Genomic DNA, 16,245 nt, shown 5'->3' with positions numbered 1-16,245 from the left:
ATGGTCAAATCTTAGGGATATATTAAAAATGTGTATGTGGCCAGGGGCATCATAAAGTCAGATTTATATCAGCTTGTGGTCGGTTATTGATGTTAACAGGAAGGGCCTTAACAAGAATAGTGATAAAATAGAGTGAAATAAATATTAGGGTGGTGCGATTGTGGGGAGAGGGTCTCGCACACGTTTTGTTGGTGTGCTTGGGGAGAGGGTCTCGCACACGTTTTGTTGGTGTGCTTGTTTTTCTGTGTGTAGCTGCGCTCGACTCCCCAAATGCTGTGACAAATTTCCTACGTTATGTGCCTTCCTTGAGGTTCTTGACCGCGCTTGAGAGCAGATGTAGCCACTGCAGGGCGAAGGTGAGAGTGTAATTTGAAGCTAAATGAGAAAGGCACTGGAGTCTAAAATTATACCCCCTCTCAGATTTACAAATGTGCACACATTTACTCTCGGTGCAAGAAGCCCTAAGTCCTAGCCCCATGTGCAAATTGCCTGGGATGCATCCCAGGCTGTCATTGCTGGATTAACCAGACCTGAGCAAGCAGGACAGCACAGAGGAGATAGTAGGTTCCAAGAGAGGGGGGCTCAGTGGCCTGGGCGGGATGCCTGCCTGGTGCTGAGCCCCGAGCCTGGGCAATTGTAGTGTTTGCCTTGAGGCTCCCTCTCCCCCTGGCCTGGTGGGCAGCAGAAGGTAATGAACGCCTCCTTTTTTATTCCCAGGGACACATGGAAGCCTCCGGCCCACCAGCCAAGGATCAGCTGAGCCCTGGGGCTGATGCTTGCCCCCACTGCTGAGAATGGTACCGAGGCCCAGCCAGGCACCAGGACAAAGGTTAACCCGGGACACTCCTGCACAGCGATCCTGATGTCTGTTCTGAGCCGTGCACTCAGAGGTCTGATAAGTGAGTATGTGACAGGCTCCGCGGGGATCACCAGCCCTCCCTGCCGCAGGGGCACGGACCCAGGTTTGGAGGTTCTAGTTCTGAGCCTGTATTCTGTCCGAGGGCCTGTCACAGGGCTGTAGTTCCGGGGTAGGAGGGGAGTGCCCGGCAGGTTCAGGTCATTCAGCATGCTAGAGCCATCTTAGAGCCACATGGTCTCTGAAATATGTGCCCGACCCAGATGGGCTGAATGAGTGATGTCAGACACCCAGCACATGGGAGATGACATCTTCCCACATTCCCTTTCTTATCTGTAGGCTCGTGGATGCTTTACCTCTGTGCATTGAGAACTGTATCTCATCTGGGATTCCAGACTTTGCCCAGAGCCATGAGCAGTTCACATGGCCTTGGGGAGAGCATCCAGGGCACTGGGAGGAAGTGGGATTTGTGGTGCCTTAGTTGCTAGAGAGGTGGCCACCAGGGGGGCAAGAGGAGCAAGTCTTCTGCTGCTTTTGGCTTGTGGAGGGTCTCCTCTTAAGGCTAGACAAGCTGCATGTAGAACGCCTCCCCCTCACCCCTGACCCTGGAGTCTCACCTGTCCTCATGTGGCCTTTCTTTCCAGCCTTGGCCTCTGGCTTTTCCTTGATGGTGCTTTAAAACATGATGATTGGCTGCTTTCCCAAGTCCCAGAGGTCTCTCTAGCCTGAAGGCTGTTGTCTGCATAAGGCAGACAGTCCCACTGTGGGTCAGGGACCAGCCAGCAGAGAACTCGCCTGGAAGACAAGGAAGGAGAGCTGGTGCTTTTGCACTCTTGATAGGACAAGTTGTTTGGGAGCTGCTGGGCTGGTCCCTGGGGACCGGGGACCTTAGATTCCAGGCAGGAGCTTGCAGGGAAGGAGAAGGGCAACTAGGTAATTCTCAGCTTTAGGTAGAACTTGCCGGTTGACAGTTTAACACTCAGTGCTAGCATCTATGTTTCCCTCAGCCTGGGCTTGCAAAATCAGTTTGTGGTTGGAGGGCCTTTGAAGTCGTGCGTCGTTGGGGTGATTTGTAGCCCGGGAGGTGTGCACCTGAATTGCGGGGGTGGGGTGGGGGTGCAGAGATGGCCACAGAGACCATGGCGGGTACCCGGTGACTCAGACCAGAGACCAGCTCCCCACATCACGCAGAATTCCCCAGGGCAGTCTCCACCATCGGCCTTAGGACTGTTGTACCCTCTGGTCCAGTGACCCCACTCCTGGAATTATTCATTAAGAAATCTTTCTTTTGGAAATAGTCCCAGAGAAGAAAAGAGCTGAATTCTTTTGTTAGAGGCATAAAAACATGTTTCTTGTGGTGTCATGGTAATAGTGGAAACGGGAAACAATTGCTCTCTTTTTGTTGGAACAGCTAGGTTAAGGAAATTATAATTTTCCACCTGGTGGAATATCACACCGGCATTGTAATAGTGAGAACATAGGCAATACAACAACTTGGAAAAATGATTATGATATACTAAGTAAAAATGTCAGGTTACAGGATAAGTACATTAAGGTAACTTGTAAAGTAAACACATGAGAAATATGGCCAGAGAGAAATGATGGTGGCTGCTAGCCTGGTGGGATTAGGAATTCCTTTTCTTTCTATGATGCATGGATTTGCTTCTTGTGAAACTGAATGTAATCTGGATGAATACACAACACACATTAACAGTGACTTTTTCTAAGAGGTGGGGTGATAGGGGGCTTTTGCTCTCCAGGTCATTCTTTTCTGTGATGTTTAAATTTTAGATGTGAGCACATGTTACTTTTATAATCAGGAAAAATAATAAACATCTTTAAAAATGTTAGAATTGAAATTTTAAAAAGACCATATTTCCCAAGAAAAGAGAAGAGAGAAAGGCTGAGGCAGCTAGTTGTTTATATGTGCCCTCATCAGTGTTTATACTGCCCTGTGTGGGTCCATTCATGCTCTCATTCATTCATTCATTCATTCATGCCCCAGGTATTAGTAGGTCTTATTGCCAGGCACTCTTCTATGCACTGGGTACCTGGCACTGAACAAGACAGAGCCCCTGCCCTCCTGGAACATTCATTCTAGTTGGGGGAGATAGACAACAGACAAGGAGCAAAATACCAGGAAGTGAAAGTGCTGTGAGGACCGAAACTGGATGATGTCAGTGATGGGGAGGCTATTTTGGATTGGAGACTTGGAGAAGGTCTCAGGGGTGACTGGTTGAGCTGAAATCTGAATAACAATAGAGAGACAGCTTGTGGGGGGCGGTGAGCAGGGGGGGCAACACAAAGGATGCCCAGCCTGAGGCCCCCAGCTGCCGCCGGGTGCCCTTCCCGGCCTGAGCCCTGGTGAACCTCTGTGCCAAGGTGACTCTGTTCCCCAGGCCCACTTGCCCCCCTGTGCCTGCCAGCTAGGATTTCCTTAGCATCGGAGGCCTTCTAAAATCCTCTCCAGCCTGCTGATGCTCCAGGTGCCAGGCCTCTCTGGGCAGTGTGATGCTGGTCTCTGCTCTTGGCTGGCATGTGCATGGCAGGGCTGGGCCTTCTGAGATTCCCAGCCACATTGGGGGGTGGGCTGGTGGTCAGGGAGGCTCTGGGTAACCTGTGTTCTGGTGAAAGTTCTTTGAATGGCACCTGCCTTGAGGCCCTCAGCAGTGGCTGCCACCGTGGTCCTATGAGGGTCAGCTATGACCCTGGAGGACCATTGTGTGGGTCTTGCCAGAACTCAGTCTTAGAAAGAACTTGGTCTCTCAGAATAGGCTGAGAGCCTTCAATAGCTCTGACACCAGGTCTGAGCTTCCCTGATGATCTATCTAGAAGCTCATGTCCTTCTTGCTTCCTGTTGTCTCTCCATATACCATACTAGCCTTCTAGAAGCAGAAACTCAGAAAAAGGTGGTGCCCACAGAGGAGCCTGTAGTCAGCTTCAAGGGCAGTGCAGGGTGCTGAGAAGGCTCTGGAGCCAGACTTGCTGGCTTTGAATCCCAGCTCTGCCTTTTATAGCTGTAATTACTCAGCCTCTCTCTTCCTCAGTTGCCCTGTCTATAAAATAGGCCTGAGTATTATCTGAGTTAATACATGGTAAGCGCTGGGAAGAGTGCCCTATTATTCCTGTGACTTGGGAGGTGGAGGGAGGACCATCCCTGGGGACTTTCCTGGGGGATGCCCATAGCAAGAATGGGTGGAACTCTGTGGCATCTGGGCTAGCCAGTGACCACGGGTGCTTAGCTCCACTTGCTTCCCTTCTGGCCCTGAAGCAAGCCCATGTGCTCCTCCCAACCCCACCCCGCCCCCAACCCGACAACCACCGAGGAAGCTCAGGACAGTTTCAGACCTTCCATCTTTCACCCAGATGTTAGGGCAGCTGCGCACACCCCTCTTTGATTCCACTCACCTCCAGTACAGAGCCTGCCAGGAGACTGGACTCAGAGTCCCCCCACTGCCCTGCCCTCAGGGGCCCCCTAAGGGGGCTGTGCAGCTCCCCAGAGCATGGAACTGAAGCAGTTTTGGTGCCTGGGGATGGGGAAGTAAATGAGGTGAAAGAAGAAGGCAGGCCTGCCTCGTCTAGTTGCAGAGAAGAGGAATTCCGATTTTCTAGCAAGATGCTCCTCTGGACAGAAGTTCCCAGAGTCATTGTGTTGTGGCACCTTAGCTTCCTGGGACAAGATGGGAGTTTGGGGTAGTACCAAAGGCAATCATCTCATTTGGTTTTGCCTCCAGCCTGTCTTGGACTTTTATGGTGTTCTCTTCGTCCCTCTCCACTTGCTCTGCTCTCTGCCTAAGGAATAGCTCAGCAGGTTCCAGGAGCTGGTGAGATCCTCTTAGGGAGCAAGACTCAGAACCCCTCCCCACCAAATCACCTGTCATCTGTCCCCTTGGAGGGGCAGTGCCCTGCTCTGACAAGTCGCCTTTGCTGGAACTCCGTGTTCACAGGCCCTTTTATCAACAAGTATGAGGGCTCTTGTACTTGAGTGTTGTTCCCCAGTATCCTGCTTGTGAAACCGTCCCCAGCTCTCCAAATTCTTTTCTCCTGTTTTCATCCTTGCGCATGCTCTCCTCTTTACTTCACCTTGAGTTTTCTTTCCCTGGCTGTCCTCTCTCTGTGTCATGGTCCTCGGGATGGTTGCGTTTGTCCAGGGAGCTGTTGGTTCTTCCTGATGCAGGCCTTTGCAGGGCTTTGATCCCAGTTCGGAGCAAGGAGGTACTGGGAGGGTCTGGAGCAAAGGGTTCAGGTTGGGGGAGGCCTGGCCGGGGCCAGGGGAGGGTGGGGGAGCTTGTCCCAACTCAGAGTTTAAACACTCCTGTGAGTGTGAGCAATGGGTTCAGGGAGTGGAGTTTTGTGAAAATCCAGCCAAGTCAGTGCAGCCTCTCATGAGTGTCTACACCACCCCAGTGTGAGTGGCCATCCTGGCTCTTGACACGGTCTCATGTCCCTTTTCTCCGTCTTCGCTCCCATCTCCCGGCCCCAGTCAGGACTTCCAGCTTCCCCTGTCTGTCTCGTGCGGAGTAGGCGTGTTCCCCTGGCACAACCCCTCGGACGTGGGCCTGACCTTGCCTGGGTATGCTTCCCCTCTGCCTACCCCTGTTCTTCCAGGGACGGAAGATTCCAGAAATGGAATCCTATCCTTGGGCTCACCCTGTTCTTTCTCCCCCATATTCTCTTCTGTTCCACAGCTTGCCCTCCTTCACCCTTTAACAGCGGCTCCTTCCATCTTGCTTCTGTTCATAGGGTTTGGAAGTCCAGCTCTTCCAAGTCCCCCGCTCCAGGGGGCTGACTGGAGCCCCTGAGTGGTTACTGACTGGGAAACCATCCTCGGCCATGTCTAGAGACGAGCCCGCGAGGCAAGGGGAGCAGCGTTTTAAAGTCAGCATTCAGGCGGGGGCTGACCCGAGGAGGCCACTAGTTCCGTCAGGCCGCCGCACGGGATGAACGGGGAGCTCGCCTTGCCCCTCCTCAGCTCAGTCTCTGTTCTCCCATGGGGTGTATGTGCAGTTATTGGTTTCACGGGGTTGCTTGGCTGCTGGGTTGTGCTCTGGGCGGAGGTGAAGACCTGACCTGCTCAGTAAGGAAGGCTGCTAGTGAGAGCAGGGGCAGAATGACCCAGCCTCAGGGAGGAGGTGGTGCTCAAAGCGGGAGAAGCTGACCAGGAAGCCTGGCTCTGTGCCACAAATGCAGTCACCCTCTCTTGAGCATTTGCTGTCATCTTAGTGGTGTCCATCTGTTAGCTCATTTATCCTTACGAGTAACCCCCAGAAGTAGTTACTCTTATTATTCTCACTTCACCTGTACGAAAGGTCAGGTAACACGCCTTACATCCTACAGGTGAAGGGCACCAGGAAACCAGAAAGGAAAAGGCAAGGGGGGGGGCCAGGAATTTAGGACCCGGAGCCTCTGAGTTTAACCACTTCATGCTATTCAAACCCGCGAATCATGGTTTGTCGTTGGTGATGGCTCAGGAGGGAAGGACCTGCATGAGCTTTATAGGACATCAGGTTTTCTTAGCTTCCTTTGTCTGGTGAATTTGTTGAGCATCTTCTATATATAGTACACAAAGATGATTAATACACAGTCATGCAACAAACGTTTTTAAGATGCAATTTTTTTTAAAGATTTCTTTTTTTTTTTAAGATTTTATTTATTTATTTATTTGACAGAGAGAGACACAGCGAGAGAGGGAACACAAGCGGGGAGTGGGAGAGGGAGGAGCAGGGAGCCCGACTGGGGGGCTCGATCCCAGGACCCTGGGATCATGATGTGAGCCAAAGGCAGACGCTTAACGACCGAGCCACCCAGGCGCCCCTTTAAGATACAATTTTATTTTTATAAAAGTTTAGACAAACTTATTAGAAAAAGATTTTAGATTATACAGAGAAGTTTAAAGAAGGAAATAAAAAGCACTTGTGATGTCACCATCCAGAGATGATGATGGCTAATTTTTTTGAACATTTGTATGTATGTATGCTTTTGCAAAATCAAAACCATATTAATTATTCAGTTTTGAATCCTGCTTTTCTCTCTCTTACTGTATTAAACGTTCATCAAGTGGCCACTAGTGCAAAGCAGAGTGCGAACTGTTGTCACAGAAGTGAACTGGGAGCAGAGGTGGGCAAACAGGGCAGCCGAGGAGGATTATGGGCCAGGGGCCAGGGGCTGGGGACAGAGGGGGCAGTAGCAGTTGGGAAGGGAACCCCAGGTAGCAAACACAGTAATGCAAAGATCCAGAGCACACGATCTGAGGCAGAGGTGTCTCACAAAGGGCTCTGCCAGCCATCCCTGGGGGTTCGAGCCTTCCTGTGTGGATGGTAAGGACACACTAGGGGGCCTTACGTGGGGGGAAGCATCGGATTTGTGTTTTAGAAGGACTGCTGTTTCTACACACTCTTCCTTTGAGTGATGAGTGAATCGGAAAGGAAAAGGCCGGGGCGGGGGGGAGACCAGCTGCCGATGACGGGGGGCATCCGGGTAAGGGATGGGACGGCTTGAAGCAGAGCAGCAGCAATGAGAAAGGGGAGCCAAGAAGAAGGGATGATTTCAAACATGGTTACGTGGTAGAAAAGGACAGGAGGTAGTGGCTGACTTGGCGGCGGCGCCGTGGGCCTTGCTAGGACCAGTAAGATGTTCCTGGGCACGACTTAACCAGAGTCTTGAAAAGCATGGCGCAGTAGGGCCTGCTTGTCCATGTGCCTCTGCCCCAGCCACGAGAAAGCGTGCCAGGCACGAAAGACAGGTAGATCAGAGCCACCCCAGCCAAGGGCAGGACAGAGCTCCCAGACGCCCAGCGGTCTCGTGATCGAGGCCAGCCAGGATCCACCAACCCACAGACACACAGGCTGTAATAATAAATGAGAGCTGATTTAAGCCGCTGAGTTTTGGAAGGCTCTGTTATGTAGCAGTGATGAACTGATTAAGAAAGGTCTTTTTTAGTTGAATGCTGTGTGCCAGGCACTGTTCTAGGCACTGGGGATGCAGTGCTGAACCAGACAGACAAGGTCCTTATTCTCAGGGAGCTCATGTTTGGGTGGGGATGCGGCAGAGGAAGCTAGAATGACCCCAGGGCCTCTGGCTACTCACTGGGTGCAGGGTGGGGGTCACAGGAGGAAGACGAGTTTTGCGGAAAAGATACTGAGTTTGAGGTGCCGATAGGACGCTTAGGTGGAGGTGTTCAGGAAGGAGTGGGTACGTAGGTGTCAGACACAGGCGAGATGTCTGGATGGGGACTGGACATTATCAACATAATGAAACAGGAAATCATCTGGACCGAAGCGAGACAGAGTAAGTGCTCTGTCTCTTCAGGGGAGGAAGGGCTGTGGCGGTGGGGATGAAGACGATTTGATTCTGAAGGTCACCTGGAAGTTGGGTTTGTACTTGGAGACGGTGAGAGGAGAGACACAGGAAACATACGGACAGGACCTGCAGAGGCAGGAGGGAAAACCAGGAGAGCCAGCTAGTAGGCTGGAGTGAGTTCCTGGAGAGTCTTGAGTGCCAGGCCAAGGGTGCTGTGGTGTTTCCTTAGGACGCGGGGGGGGGCCACTGAACGCTTTTGAGGAGGGGAGTGCTACTAGGCACGCATGTCTACGGGCTGGGCAATAGTGGGCAGTGGGATGAGTGCTGAAATAGAAATCAGGAGATGTGGATTCTAGGCTCAGCATATCCATTCCCCGGCCCTGAGATATGGGGCAAACCCACTTCTCTCAGAGCCCCAACTGTCTCTCTGAAAAAATGGGAGCAAAACTACCTGCCCTTCTTCACATGAATCTTAATTTTGTAAGAACCAATGACAAAAATGTGAACGAAAGTGTCTGGAAGACCACAAGGCGATGCACCGGGGCGTGTATTTTTGTGACGAGGTTTGCTTTAGCTGAAAGATGAGGCTGGGATTCCCAGACAGACGGGCAGACTGCAGATGCCTCCTGTTAACCTCCGTCCCCTCTCCCACCTTGACAGAGGTGTCCAGCCTGGGGTGCACTGGGATTCGTGTCTTCATGCTCTGCCTTCCCATTCCTGATGCTGCCCCGAACCCTCCCCCCTGCCCCCCATAAACCCGCATCATTTAGAGAGCGCCTGCCCTGGAGAGGCCTGTACCAAGGCTGCAGAACAGAGGAGTGAGAAAGGGGCACTGCCCTCAGGGAGGACACAGGCTAGCGAGGTGGATCAAGAGGGCATGTGCCTTCTAACAGGAAACAGGGTGGCGTTGGATAAAGGGCCAAGGGAGTCATCCAGACAGTCACTGATGGAGGGCAAGGAAAAGCAGCGAGGTCTGTGGGCCAGGCCAGCCTTCAGGGAAGCGGCTTGGGGCCTTAAAGCCCAGGGGGGCTAGAAGAGAGGAGGGGAAGGGAATAAGAAGGAGAGAGGAGGACTCTCTCCTCTGTCAGCCCACTGGTTTCCTCTCAACATTGAAACCAAACACCCAAACCCGCTTAATGGAGCAGTTAAAGACAAATGTGACCACAACGAGCTGCCACTTTACACCCATTAGGGTGGCCATCATCAAAAAAACCAGAAAATAACAAGTGCTGACAAGGATGTGGAGAAATTGGAAGTCTTGTGCCTTGCTGATGGGAATGTAAAATGGTGCGGCTGCCGTGGAAGACAGCAAGGCTGTTCCTCAGAAAACAAACACGGAATCACCATGTGATCCAACAGTGCTACTCCTGGATATAAATCCAAAAGAATGGAAAGCAGAGACTAGAACAGATATTTGTACACCCATGTTCATAGCAGCAGTGTTCACAATAGCCAAAAGGTAGAAACAAACCATTCATGGACAGATGGATAAATCAAATGTGCTATAGATAGACAGATGGATTGATCACAAAGGAATGAATATTACTCAGCCTTAAAAGGTGAAGGATATTCTGACACAGGCTACAACATGAATGAACCTTGCAGGCACTGTGCTCAGTGAAAGAAACCAGTCACCAAAGGACAAATACTGTGTGATTCCACTTATAAAGTAACTAGAGTAGTCACATTCAGAGAGACAGAAAGTCGAATGGGGGTTGCCATGGGCTGGGGAGGAGGTGGGGAGGTAGTGTTTAAGGGGTATGGAATTTCAGTTTGGGATGATGAAAAAGTTTTGGAGATGGACGATGGGGACAGTTGCACAATAGTGTGAATGTACTTAATGCCACTGAACTATACACTTAAAAATGGCTAACATGGTAAATGTTAGTATATGTTAACACACAGACACACACACAGACACACACACAAGACAAATGTGATAGGTGGCTTAGAAAGATGAGTGAGGTGGAGTTGTTTGAGAAGAAGTGGAGGAAGGGATGGTGACCCCAGTGGAGGGGCCTGATGAGAAATCAGCTGGCAGCCTAGAAATGGAGGTGTCTGGTGGGTCAGGACAGCCAACTCTTCCATTCGACCACAGATAATCCAAAAAAAGTCTAGGCTGTGTAGGAGACCCCTCCTTCCAAGTAGCGTTTGAGTGGAGTTGGTCAGAGGAAGCCAGTGGGACTTTGAAGTTTCCTCCCTTCCTTTCTCATGCCCACCTGGCTAAGGTAAGGAAGAGGGAATAAAGTAATGAACAGGAAATAGGGTCAAGAATAGGGCCGGTCACCAAAGAGAACGGCAGAGGCAGGTTTGGAATGCCCTGGAGCCTGGTCCCGGCAGAGACTTGGGCTGGGCTTGGGAGGCCAGGAGGGGCCCCCTCCCTCCCTCCCTCCCTCCCTCACCTGTCTCCTCTGTGTCCCAGCAGCCCGCTCGGCAACATGGCGTCCGCCGAGCCCCTGACGGCGCTGTCCCGCTGGTACCTGTATGCCATCCACGGCTACTTCTGCGAGGTGATGTTCACGGCGGCCTGGGAGTTTGTGCTGAACTTTAACTGGAAGTTCCCGGGGGTCACGAGCGTGTGGGCACTCTTCATCTACGGCACCTCCATCCTCATCGTGGAGCGCATGTACCTGCGCCTGCGGGGCCGCTGCCCGCTGCTTTTGCGCTGCCTCATCTACACGCTCTGGACCTACCTATGGGAGTTCACCACCGGCCTCATCCTGCGCCAGTTCAACGCCTGCCCCTGGGACTATTCCCAGTTCGACTTTGACTTCATGGGCCTCATCACCCTGGAGTACGCCGTGCCCTGGTTCTGCGGGTCCCTCATCATGGAGAAGTTCATCATCCGCAACACCCTCCGCCTCCGCTTTGACAAGGACGCCGAGCCTGGGGAGCCCGGTGGTCCCCTGGCCCTGGCCAACGGCCACGTCAAGACAGACTGAATGGGGCTGGTGGGTGGGGCCCGGGGCTCTCTCATGGACCCAGTGGACAGAGGTACCAAGCTGGTGGGGTTACATCTTCTGAACAGCACAAGCCCTGGCCGGGGACCGGCCTCAGCCCCCTAGGGCCCACACATACGCGACGACCCCCTCACCCCAGCACCCTCCGCGGGGGGCGGGGCCGGGTGTGTGCGGGGGTGGGGTGGAGGTAGCAGAGGGACTCTGGGAAAGGTCTGTGGATCTCTGCGCGGCTCAGAGGCTGGTGGCTGGAGGCCTGTGGCTAAGCAGCGGCTGGACACCCCCCCCCCCCGGGTGATTTTGGAAGCAGCAGGCCCTGTCCTGGCTAAGGGGCCCTGAGAACGGGGCAGAAGGTGGGAGGCGAGGCCTGAGGAGGCTTTGAGCTGCTGCGTGGTCTCCTCCCTCTCACCTGGTTTAGGTGGGCTTTGGCTGGTTCCGTTAGGCAATATTCAGGTGCTTGCTTGCAACCAATACCTCCCCGGGGGCCTGCTGAGCTGCAGCCTAAGGAGAGACTGGGCAGCCGGGAGGCTGCTTGGCGGCAGTGCTGGTGTGCAAGGGCTGGAGGCCTTCCCTTGGCTCCTCTCCCCTCCCCCAGGGCTCTGCCGCTCCCTTGGCCTTCAGGGGGCCCCGCTGGTGCTGGATTCCCACCAACCTTGGGCTTTTGGAGGTTTCAATCCCTGTGTGTTCGGTGGCGTTTCCCCCTTTTCTCTCTTATTTTCAAGGCCTTTACCACTAGCAGCCCCTTTATCCATGTCAGTCACCACACCCGCCCCCTTCCCCAACTCCCTGGCCAGCACAGCAGCTGCCAGAGATGGACCCTGAGGCGGACCCTGCGCCCCCTCTTGCGACCTTCCCTCCACTCTGTCTGCTGCCTGATGACTAGGAAGTCCCCTTTCACACCTCCCCACCTGTCTGGCGGGCTGTGGCAGTGCCCCCTCCCCATAGTGGCCCAGCTGAAATGGGATGATACCCTCCCCAACACAGTCAGGCCAAGATGCACTCCCTCAGATCCACAGTGTGGACCCAGAGACAAATCAGTTTAGTGGAGTTGAGGCGGGGGGGCAAGGGGAGAAAGCATTCGATTTCTCTTCAAGCCAGTCAGAGTCAATAGAGCTTTCTAGGGGATGGAGGGGCCGGCATCCAGTGTTGGAGACCCATGGAGGATGGGTGAGAGAGGAAAAGAAAACAGTCTTTCCGCTTTGGGAGGGTCTCTGGAGCATCCTTAGTGGGAAGGGATCAGCTGGTCCTGCCATAGCCCCAGGCCCTGCAGCAAAACCCCCTCGGGGCTACCCCCCATCCCACCCCTCCCAAGCAAGGCTCACCCTTTGAGCTTACTCCTCAAACAGTATTGACCCTGCCGTGCTCACGGGCGTTGTCATCTTGGTTACCCCCCGCTCCTCTGTGATGGGTCCATCGCTGGCAGTGGACAGGTGAAGTCCTCACTCCAGCCCACTTCTGGCTCTGCCCCCACTCCTCAGAATGCAGCCTATGCCATGGTACATGGTTTCATCTTGACCACACTGGGACTCTTAAGTAGAAATTAGCCTTTCCCTTTTTATAGATCATTAAAAAATGATAATACCACCTGTGGACAGAAGCTCCTCTTCCTTGCTCTGCTGCTCCACCTAGACGGTGCAGATAGCACCAGCCAGGGTGTGAGCCAGGGCTGGTGGGCTGGGGATGGGCAGGATTGGGAGAAAGGCTAGGAGACTCTGCCTTTGACAGGGTTGTTTTGTGCAGTTGACCCTGTCCAGGACAGGATGAAGGGCATTTCCCAGCCTGTGTGTCCTGGCCAGGCTCCTCAAATCCAGGAATGAACTACATTCTGCAGGGGCCAGACCTACCTTCGATTTTACTGTGGCCCCAATTCCAGGGCTTTGGGGCATCCAGGGATTCGGGTTTCCAGAGGAAAAGTATTGTCTGGATTCTCTGTCCCCTCTGGGAAATTATTTCCTTGGCCCTGTCCCCAAACTCTGTGATATCTTACTTTTCTGGACCCCAGCACCCTTCCGGGCCCCACATGTGGGCCCCTAGATGACACCACCCACCTTTGACCTCCCCTCCCATGACCGAATCTGTGGTCAGCTTGTTGATGTCTGCCAGCATAGGGCCTCCATGATTCTCAGCCAGAGCAAGCCCCTCTATGGCCCTTCAGGTCTGGCCACTCCAGATGTTGCCACATGGGCATTCCCTGGCACCATCTTTTCTCTGGGCCCTACAGACTCCCAAGGACGGGAGGTCCTGCGGTGAACCTGCCTGCCTGATACAAGCAGAGTGCTGTTTCTCTGCTTCATCCAGGTGCCCCGTGGCTCCTTCTGTCCCTCACAGGGCCCAGAGTCCCCAGCAAAGGGAGGCAGCAATCCAGGGCTTGAGCTCAGGGTCTGCAGGCTCAGAATTCGCCAGGGGTAGCCCAGACTTCAACACTTGCTTGTTTGGGCATCTTCCCTTAGTGAAGGCCCTCATCCCTTAGTGCCCGGGCACCCCAGCTCTGCCAAGCCTCGGGGGCGCTGGCAGGAAGAGTCTGCTGACTGTGAACCTCTGGTGTCCTGGATCCCTCTCCACGGGCCATGGCAGCATTTCTGAGTCACTTATGGATGGCCACATGCTGCCCCGCATGGTTGAAGCGCTTCTGAGGTCTGCTAGGCATGCTGTCCCCTGTGCCCTGTCCCCCCTGTTGCCAGTGAGTCACAATGGCCTGTGCTTCTCTACAGCAATAATACACAGGGAGTGCCCACAAAATCGCCTTGTCCTAGCCCCTCACTCTCTGCATGGGTCTCCTCGGGGAGGCAGTGCTGAGGGGGTCAGTTCCCGAGAACCTGCATTTATGAAGCTCTGGGCCGTGCAGACACCATCATGGGGGGTGCAGAAAGGAGAGATGCCCGGCCCCCGAGCTGTGGCTAAGGCAGGGAGGGTACCTTCCACCCTGAGGCCACCCCAGACCCGGAGGAGCTGCGCGTCCCGGCACTCCCACTTCGAAGTGGGCGGGACTGTCTCCCAACTGCCGCAGCTCTTCGGAAGGACACGTGACTGGTTTGTGCGCCCATCGCCTGCTCCGTCTCCATCCGTCTCTTTGTCTCTTCCTTTTCACATTCGTGCACATCAAATATACTGGTGTTTGTGTTCCAGGACTGGCTCTGATCCATCTCTGTTTCTTCTATTTTGGAGCCCCTTTTCTAGGGGCTGCCGGAGGCCAAGCCCTTCACATCGTGTTGTGCTGCTGATGTAAACCGAGAGGACTGTTGGGTGGAGCCACCCCGTGGGGAGGGCAGGTGGTACTCCCTGACAGTCCTTTTCACCGTCTCTGCTCTCCCCAGTAACCAGAATTCTCCACCTAACCCCCCACTCCTCACCACTAACTTGATCTGGTCCATAATCTTACTTTGGTCCTAGGCTGCAAAGCCAATGGGGAGGCCTGGGCAGCTATCCAGATTGGCTGCATGGGCTCAGGAGATGAGCTCCTCTTGAAACAGACCAACCATGACCTGGGGTGTCTCACGAGCCGAGAGGGTCCAAGGGAGGAGGCTGAGGATTCTCCAGAGAGCTGAGCCACCAGAGCCCCTTACTTTTCATTATATCAAAAGTGATGCTTTGAAGAACCAGCTCTGCACTCCTCCCTGGCAACTCTTCATTCCCTGAGAGGTGCATTTGGAGGAAATAATCCCTCCCTACTTTGTGTGCCTCTGCTCTGTCTACTGTCCCTCGTCCTCCTCTCCCTCCACCATGCCTACTATCCTACTTCCAGAAAGAGAACGTAGGGTTCAGAAATTGTTCAGTCAGTTCAACTAAACCCAAATGGCTTGGTCTCCACGGCTACAGCCACTGGTTTTCTGGATGGAGCAGGCAGTGTGCTTTCTGAGTCATTGGGAAGGGCCCTCTGCCTCCCCCACTCCCTTGAAGGTATTCATTTTGTTGACTGAAACCTTTTCCCCTTATAAAAACAAGCAAGCATAAAGCTCTGACAGCCATTTACATGTTAGTATAAACAAATATATAAGGCTATTGCCTTAGAGCAGGTTTTTAGAGAAAGAGGCAAGCATCATGAAATAGGGTCTACCTTACAGAGCTTCAGAGAAAAGGCAAGAGCTCAGAGCAAGAAGTCTGAGGGGACCCAAGACCTTCTTAACTGGCCAGCTCTGTCTGTACTCAAGAGTACAGTTTCCTTTCTTTCTTTTTTTTTTTTAAAGATTTTATTTATTTATTTGAGAGAGAGAATGAGAGAGCGAGCACATGAGAGGGGGGAGGGTCAGAGGGAGAAGCAGACTCTCCGCTGAGCAGGTACCCCGATGCGGGACTCGATCCCAGGACTCCAGGATCATGACCTGAGCTGAAGGCAGTCGCCCAACCAACTGAGCCACCCAGGCGCCCTACGGTTTCCTTTCTTGATACTTTCCTTCTTCACCTCCTCTGCCCCACCCTCATTCGATGCAAAGGGACCTTCTGATGACACTACCTTGAGGCAAGTGCCCCCGGAGAGCTAATGCCAAGGACCTTGGCCGCATCTTCTGACATCTGCCCAGCCTTCACAAGAGCCTAATCTTTAATTAATAACAATGAGTGAATGGCCATAACCTTGGGTTTCCTTCTGGGGTGCCCATCTCAGAAGGGTAGCTTGGTCCCCACCCCACCCCACCCCACCCCCGGGGCAACCAGGGATGGCTGGAGGCCCTGTGTTTGGTGAGCAGGGAACAAGTACAGGGAAAGGGAGTAACTGACTGATCACACTGCAAGATAGAGGGACTTGTCTTAGTAATTCTAACAGCTGCGGTTCTTACCAATGTCAGCACCGAGCCTGGTACTGACGACTTGGACTGCAACTGGGTACAGCACTGAGTGTGTGATGCACGATCTCAAATGTTCTTCCACTTGAGATCTCAAATGTTCTTCCACTTGAGGTGGGTACTGTTATTCGCCTTTTTAACAGAGGAACTCTGGTGGCAACCAGTCCGCAATATGGATTTACCACATTTCTCTGCAAATCACTTTTTTGTTTCAGGGCAAGAAGATGACCCTTTGGGGAGAATTTGTGAAGAGTCAGGTGCCCCTTCCTACTTTGATGAGATTCTGGGCATCATTAGAGTCCAGCCCATCTGAATGTTATTCAAAGGGAAATTAATCTTTAGGAGGGAGAAAGCG

The 16,245-nt window shown here is 53.2% G+C and overlaps 1 protein-coding gene across 4 annotated transcripts in view; it reads left to right on the top strand.

The window, feature by feature from the left end:
• Positions 1 to 14,237, top strand: part of TMEM229B (transmembrane protein 229B) — a 38,213-nt gene extending 23,976 nt beyond the window's left edge. For 3 of the 4 annotated variants that reach the window (XM_073895396.1, XM_073895398.1, XM_073895399.1), the window contains exons 4-5: positions 718 to 899; positions 10,581 to 14,237. In XM_073895396.1, coding sequence (XP_073751497.1) covers positions 10,594 to 11,097 — 504 coding nt within the window. In that variant the 5' untranslated portion in view covers positions 718 to 899; positions 10,581 to 10,593 and the 3' untranslated portion in view covers positions 11,098 to 14,237. Of the gene's footprint in view, positions 1 to 717; positions 900 to 10,577 lie in introns of those variants that run through there. The other variant, XM_025869849.2, reaches the window with a different exon arrangement.
• Positions 14,238 to 16,245: the final 2,008 nt, after the last annotated feature.

This window comes from Callorhinus ursinus, unplaced genomic scaffold (assembly GCF_003265705.2).
Source record: "Callorhinus ursinus isolate GAN/ISIS: 27379988/994484 unplaced genomic scaffold, GSC_fseal_2.0 scaffold8, whole genome shotgun sequence".
Lineage (NCBI taxonomy): Eukaryota > Metazoa > Chordata > Mammalia > Carnivora > Otariidae > Callorhinus > Callorhinus ursinus.
This window is presented reverse-complemented; position numbering and strand designations above follow the sequence as displayed.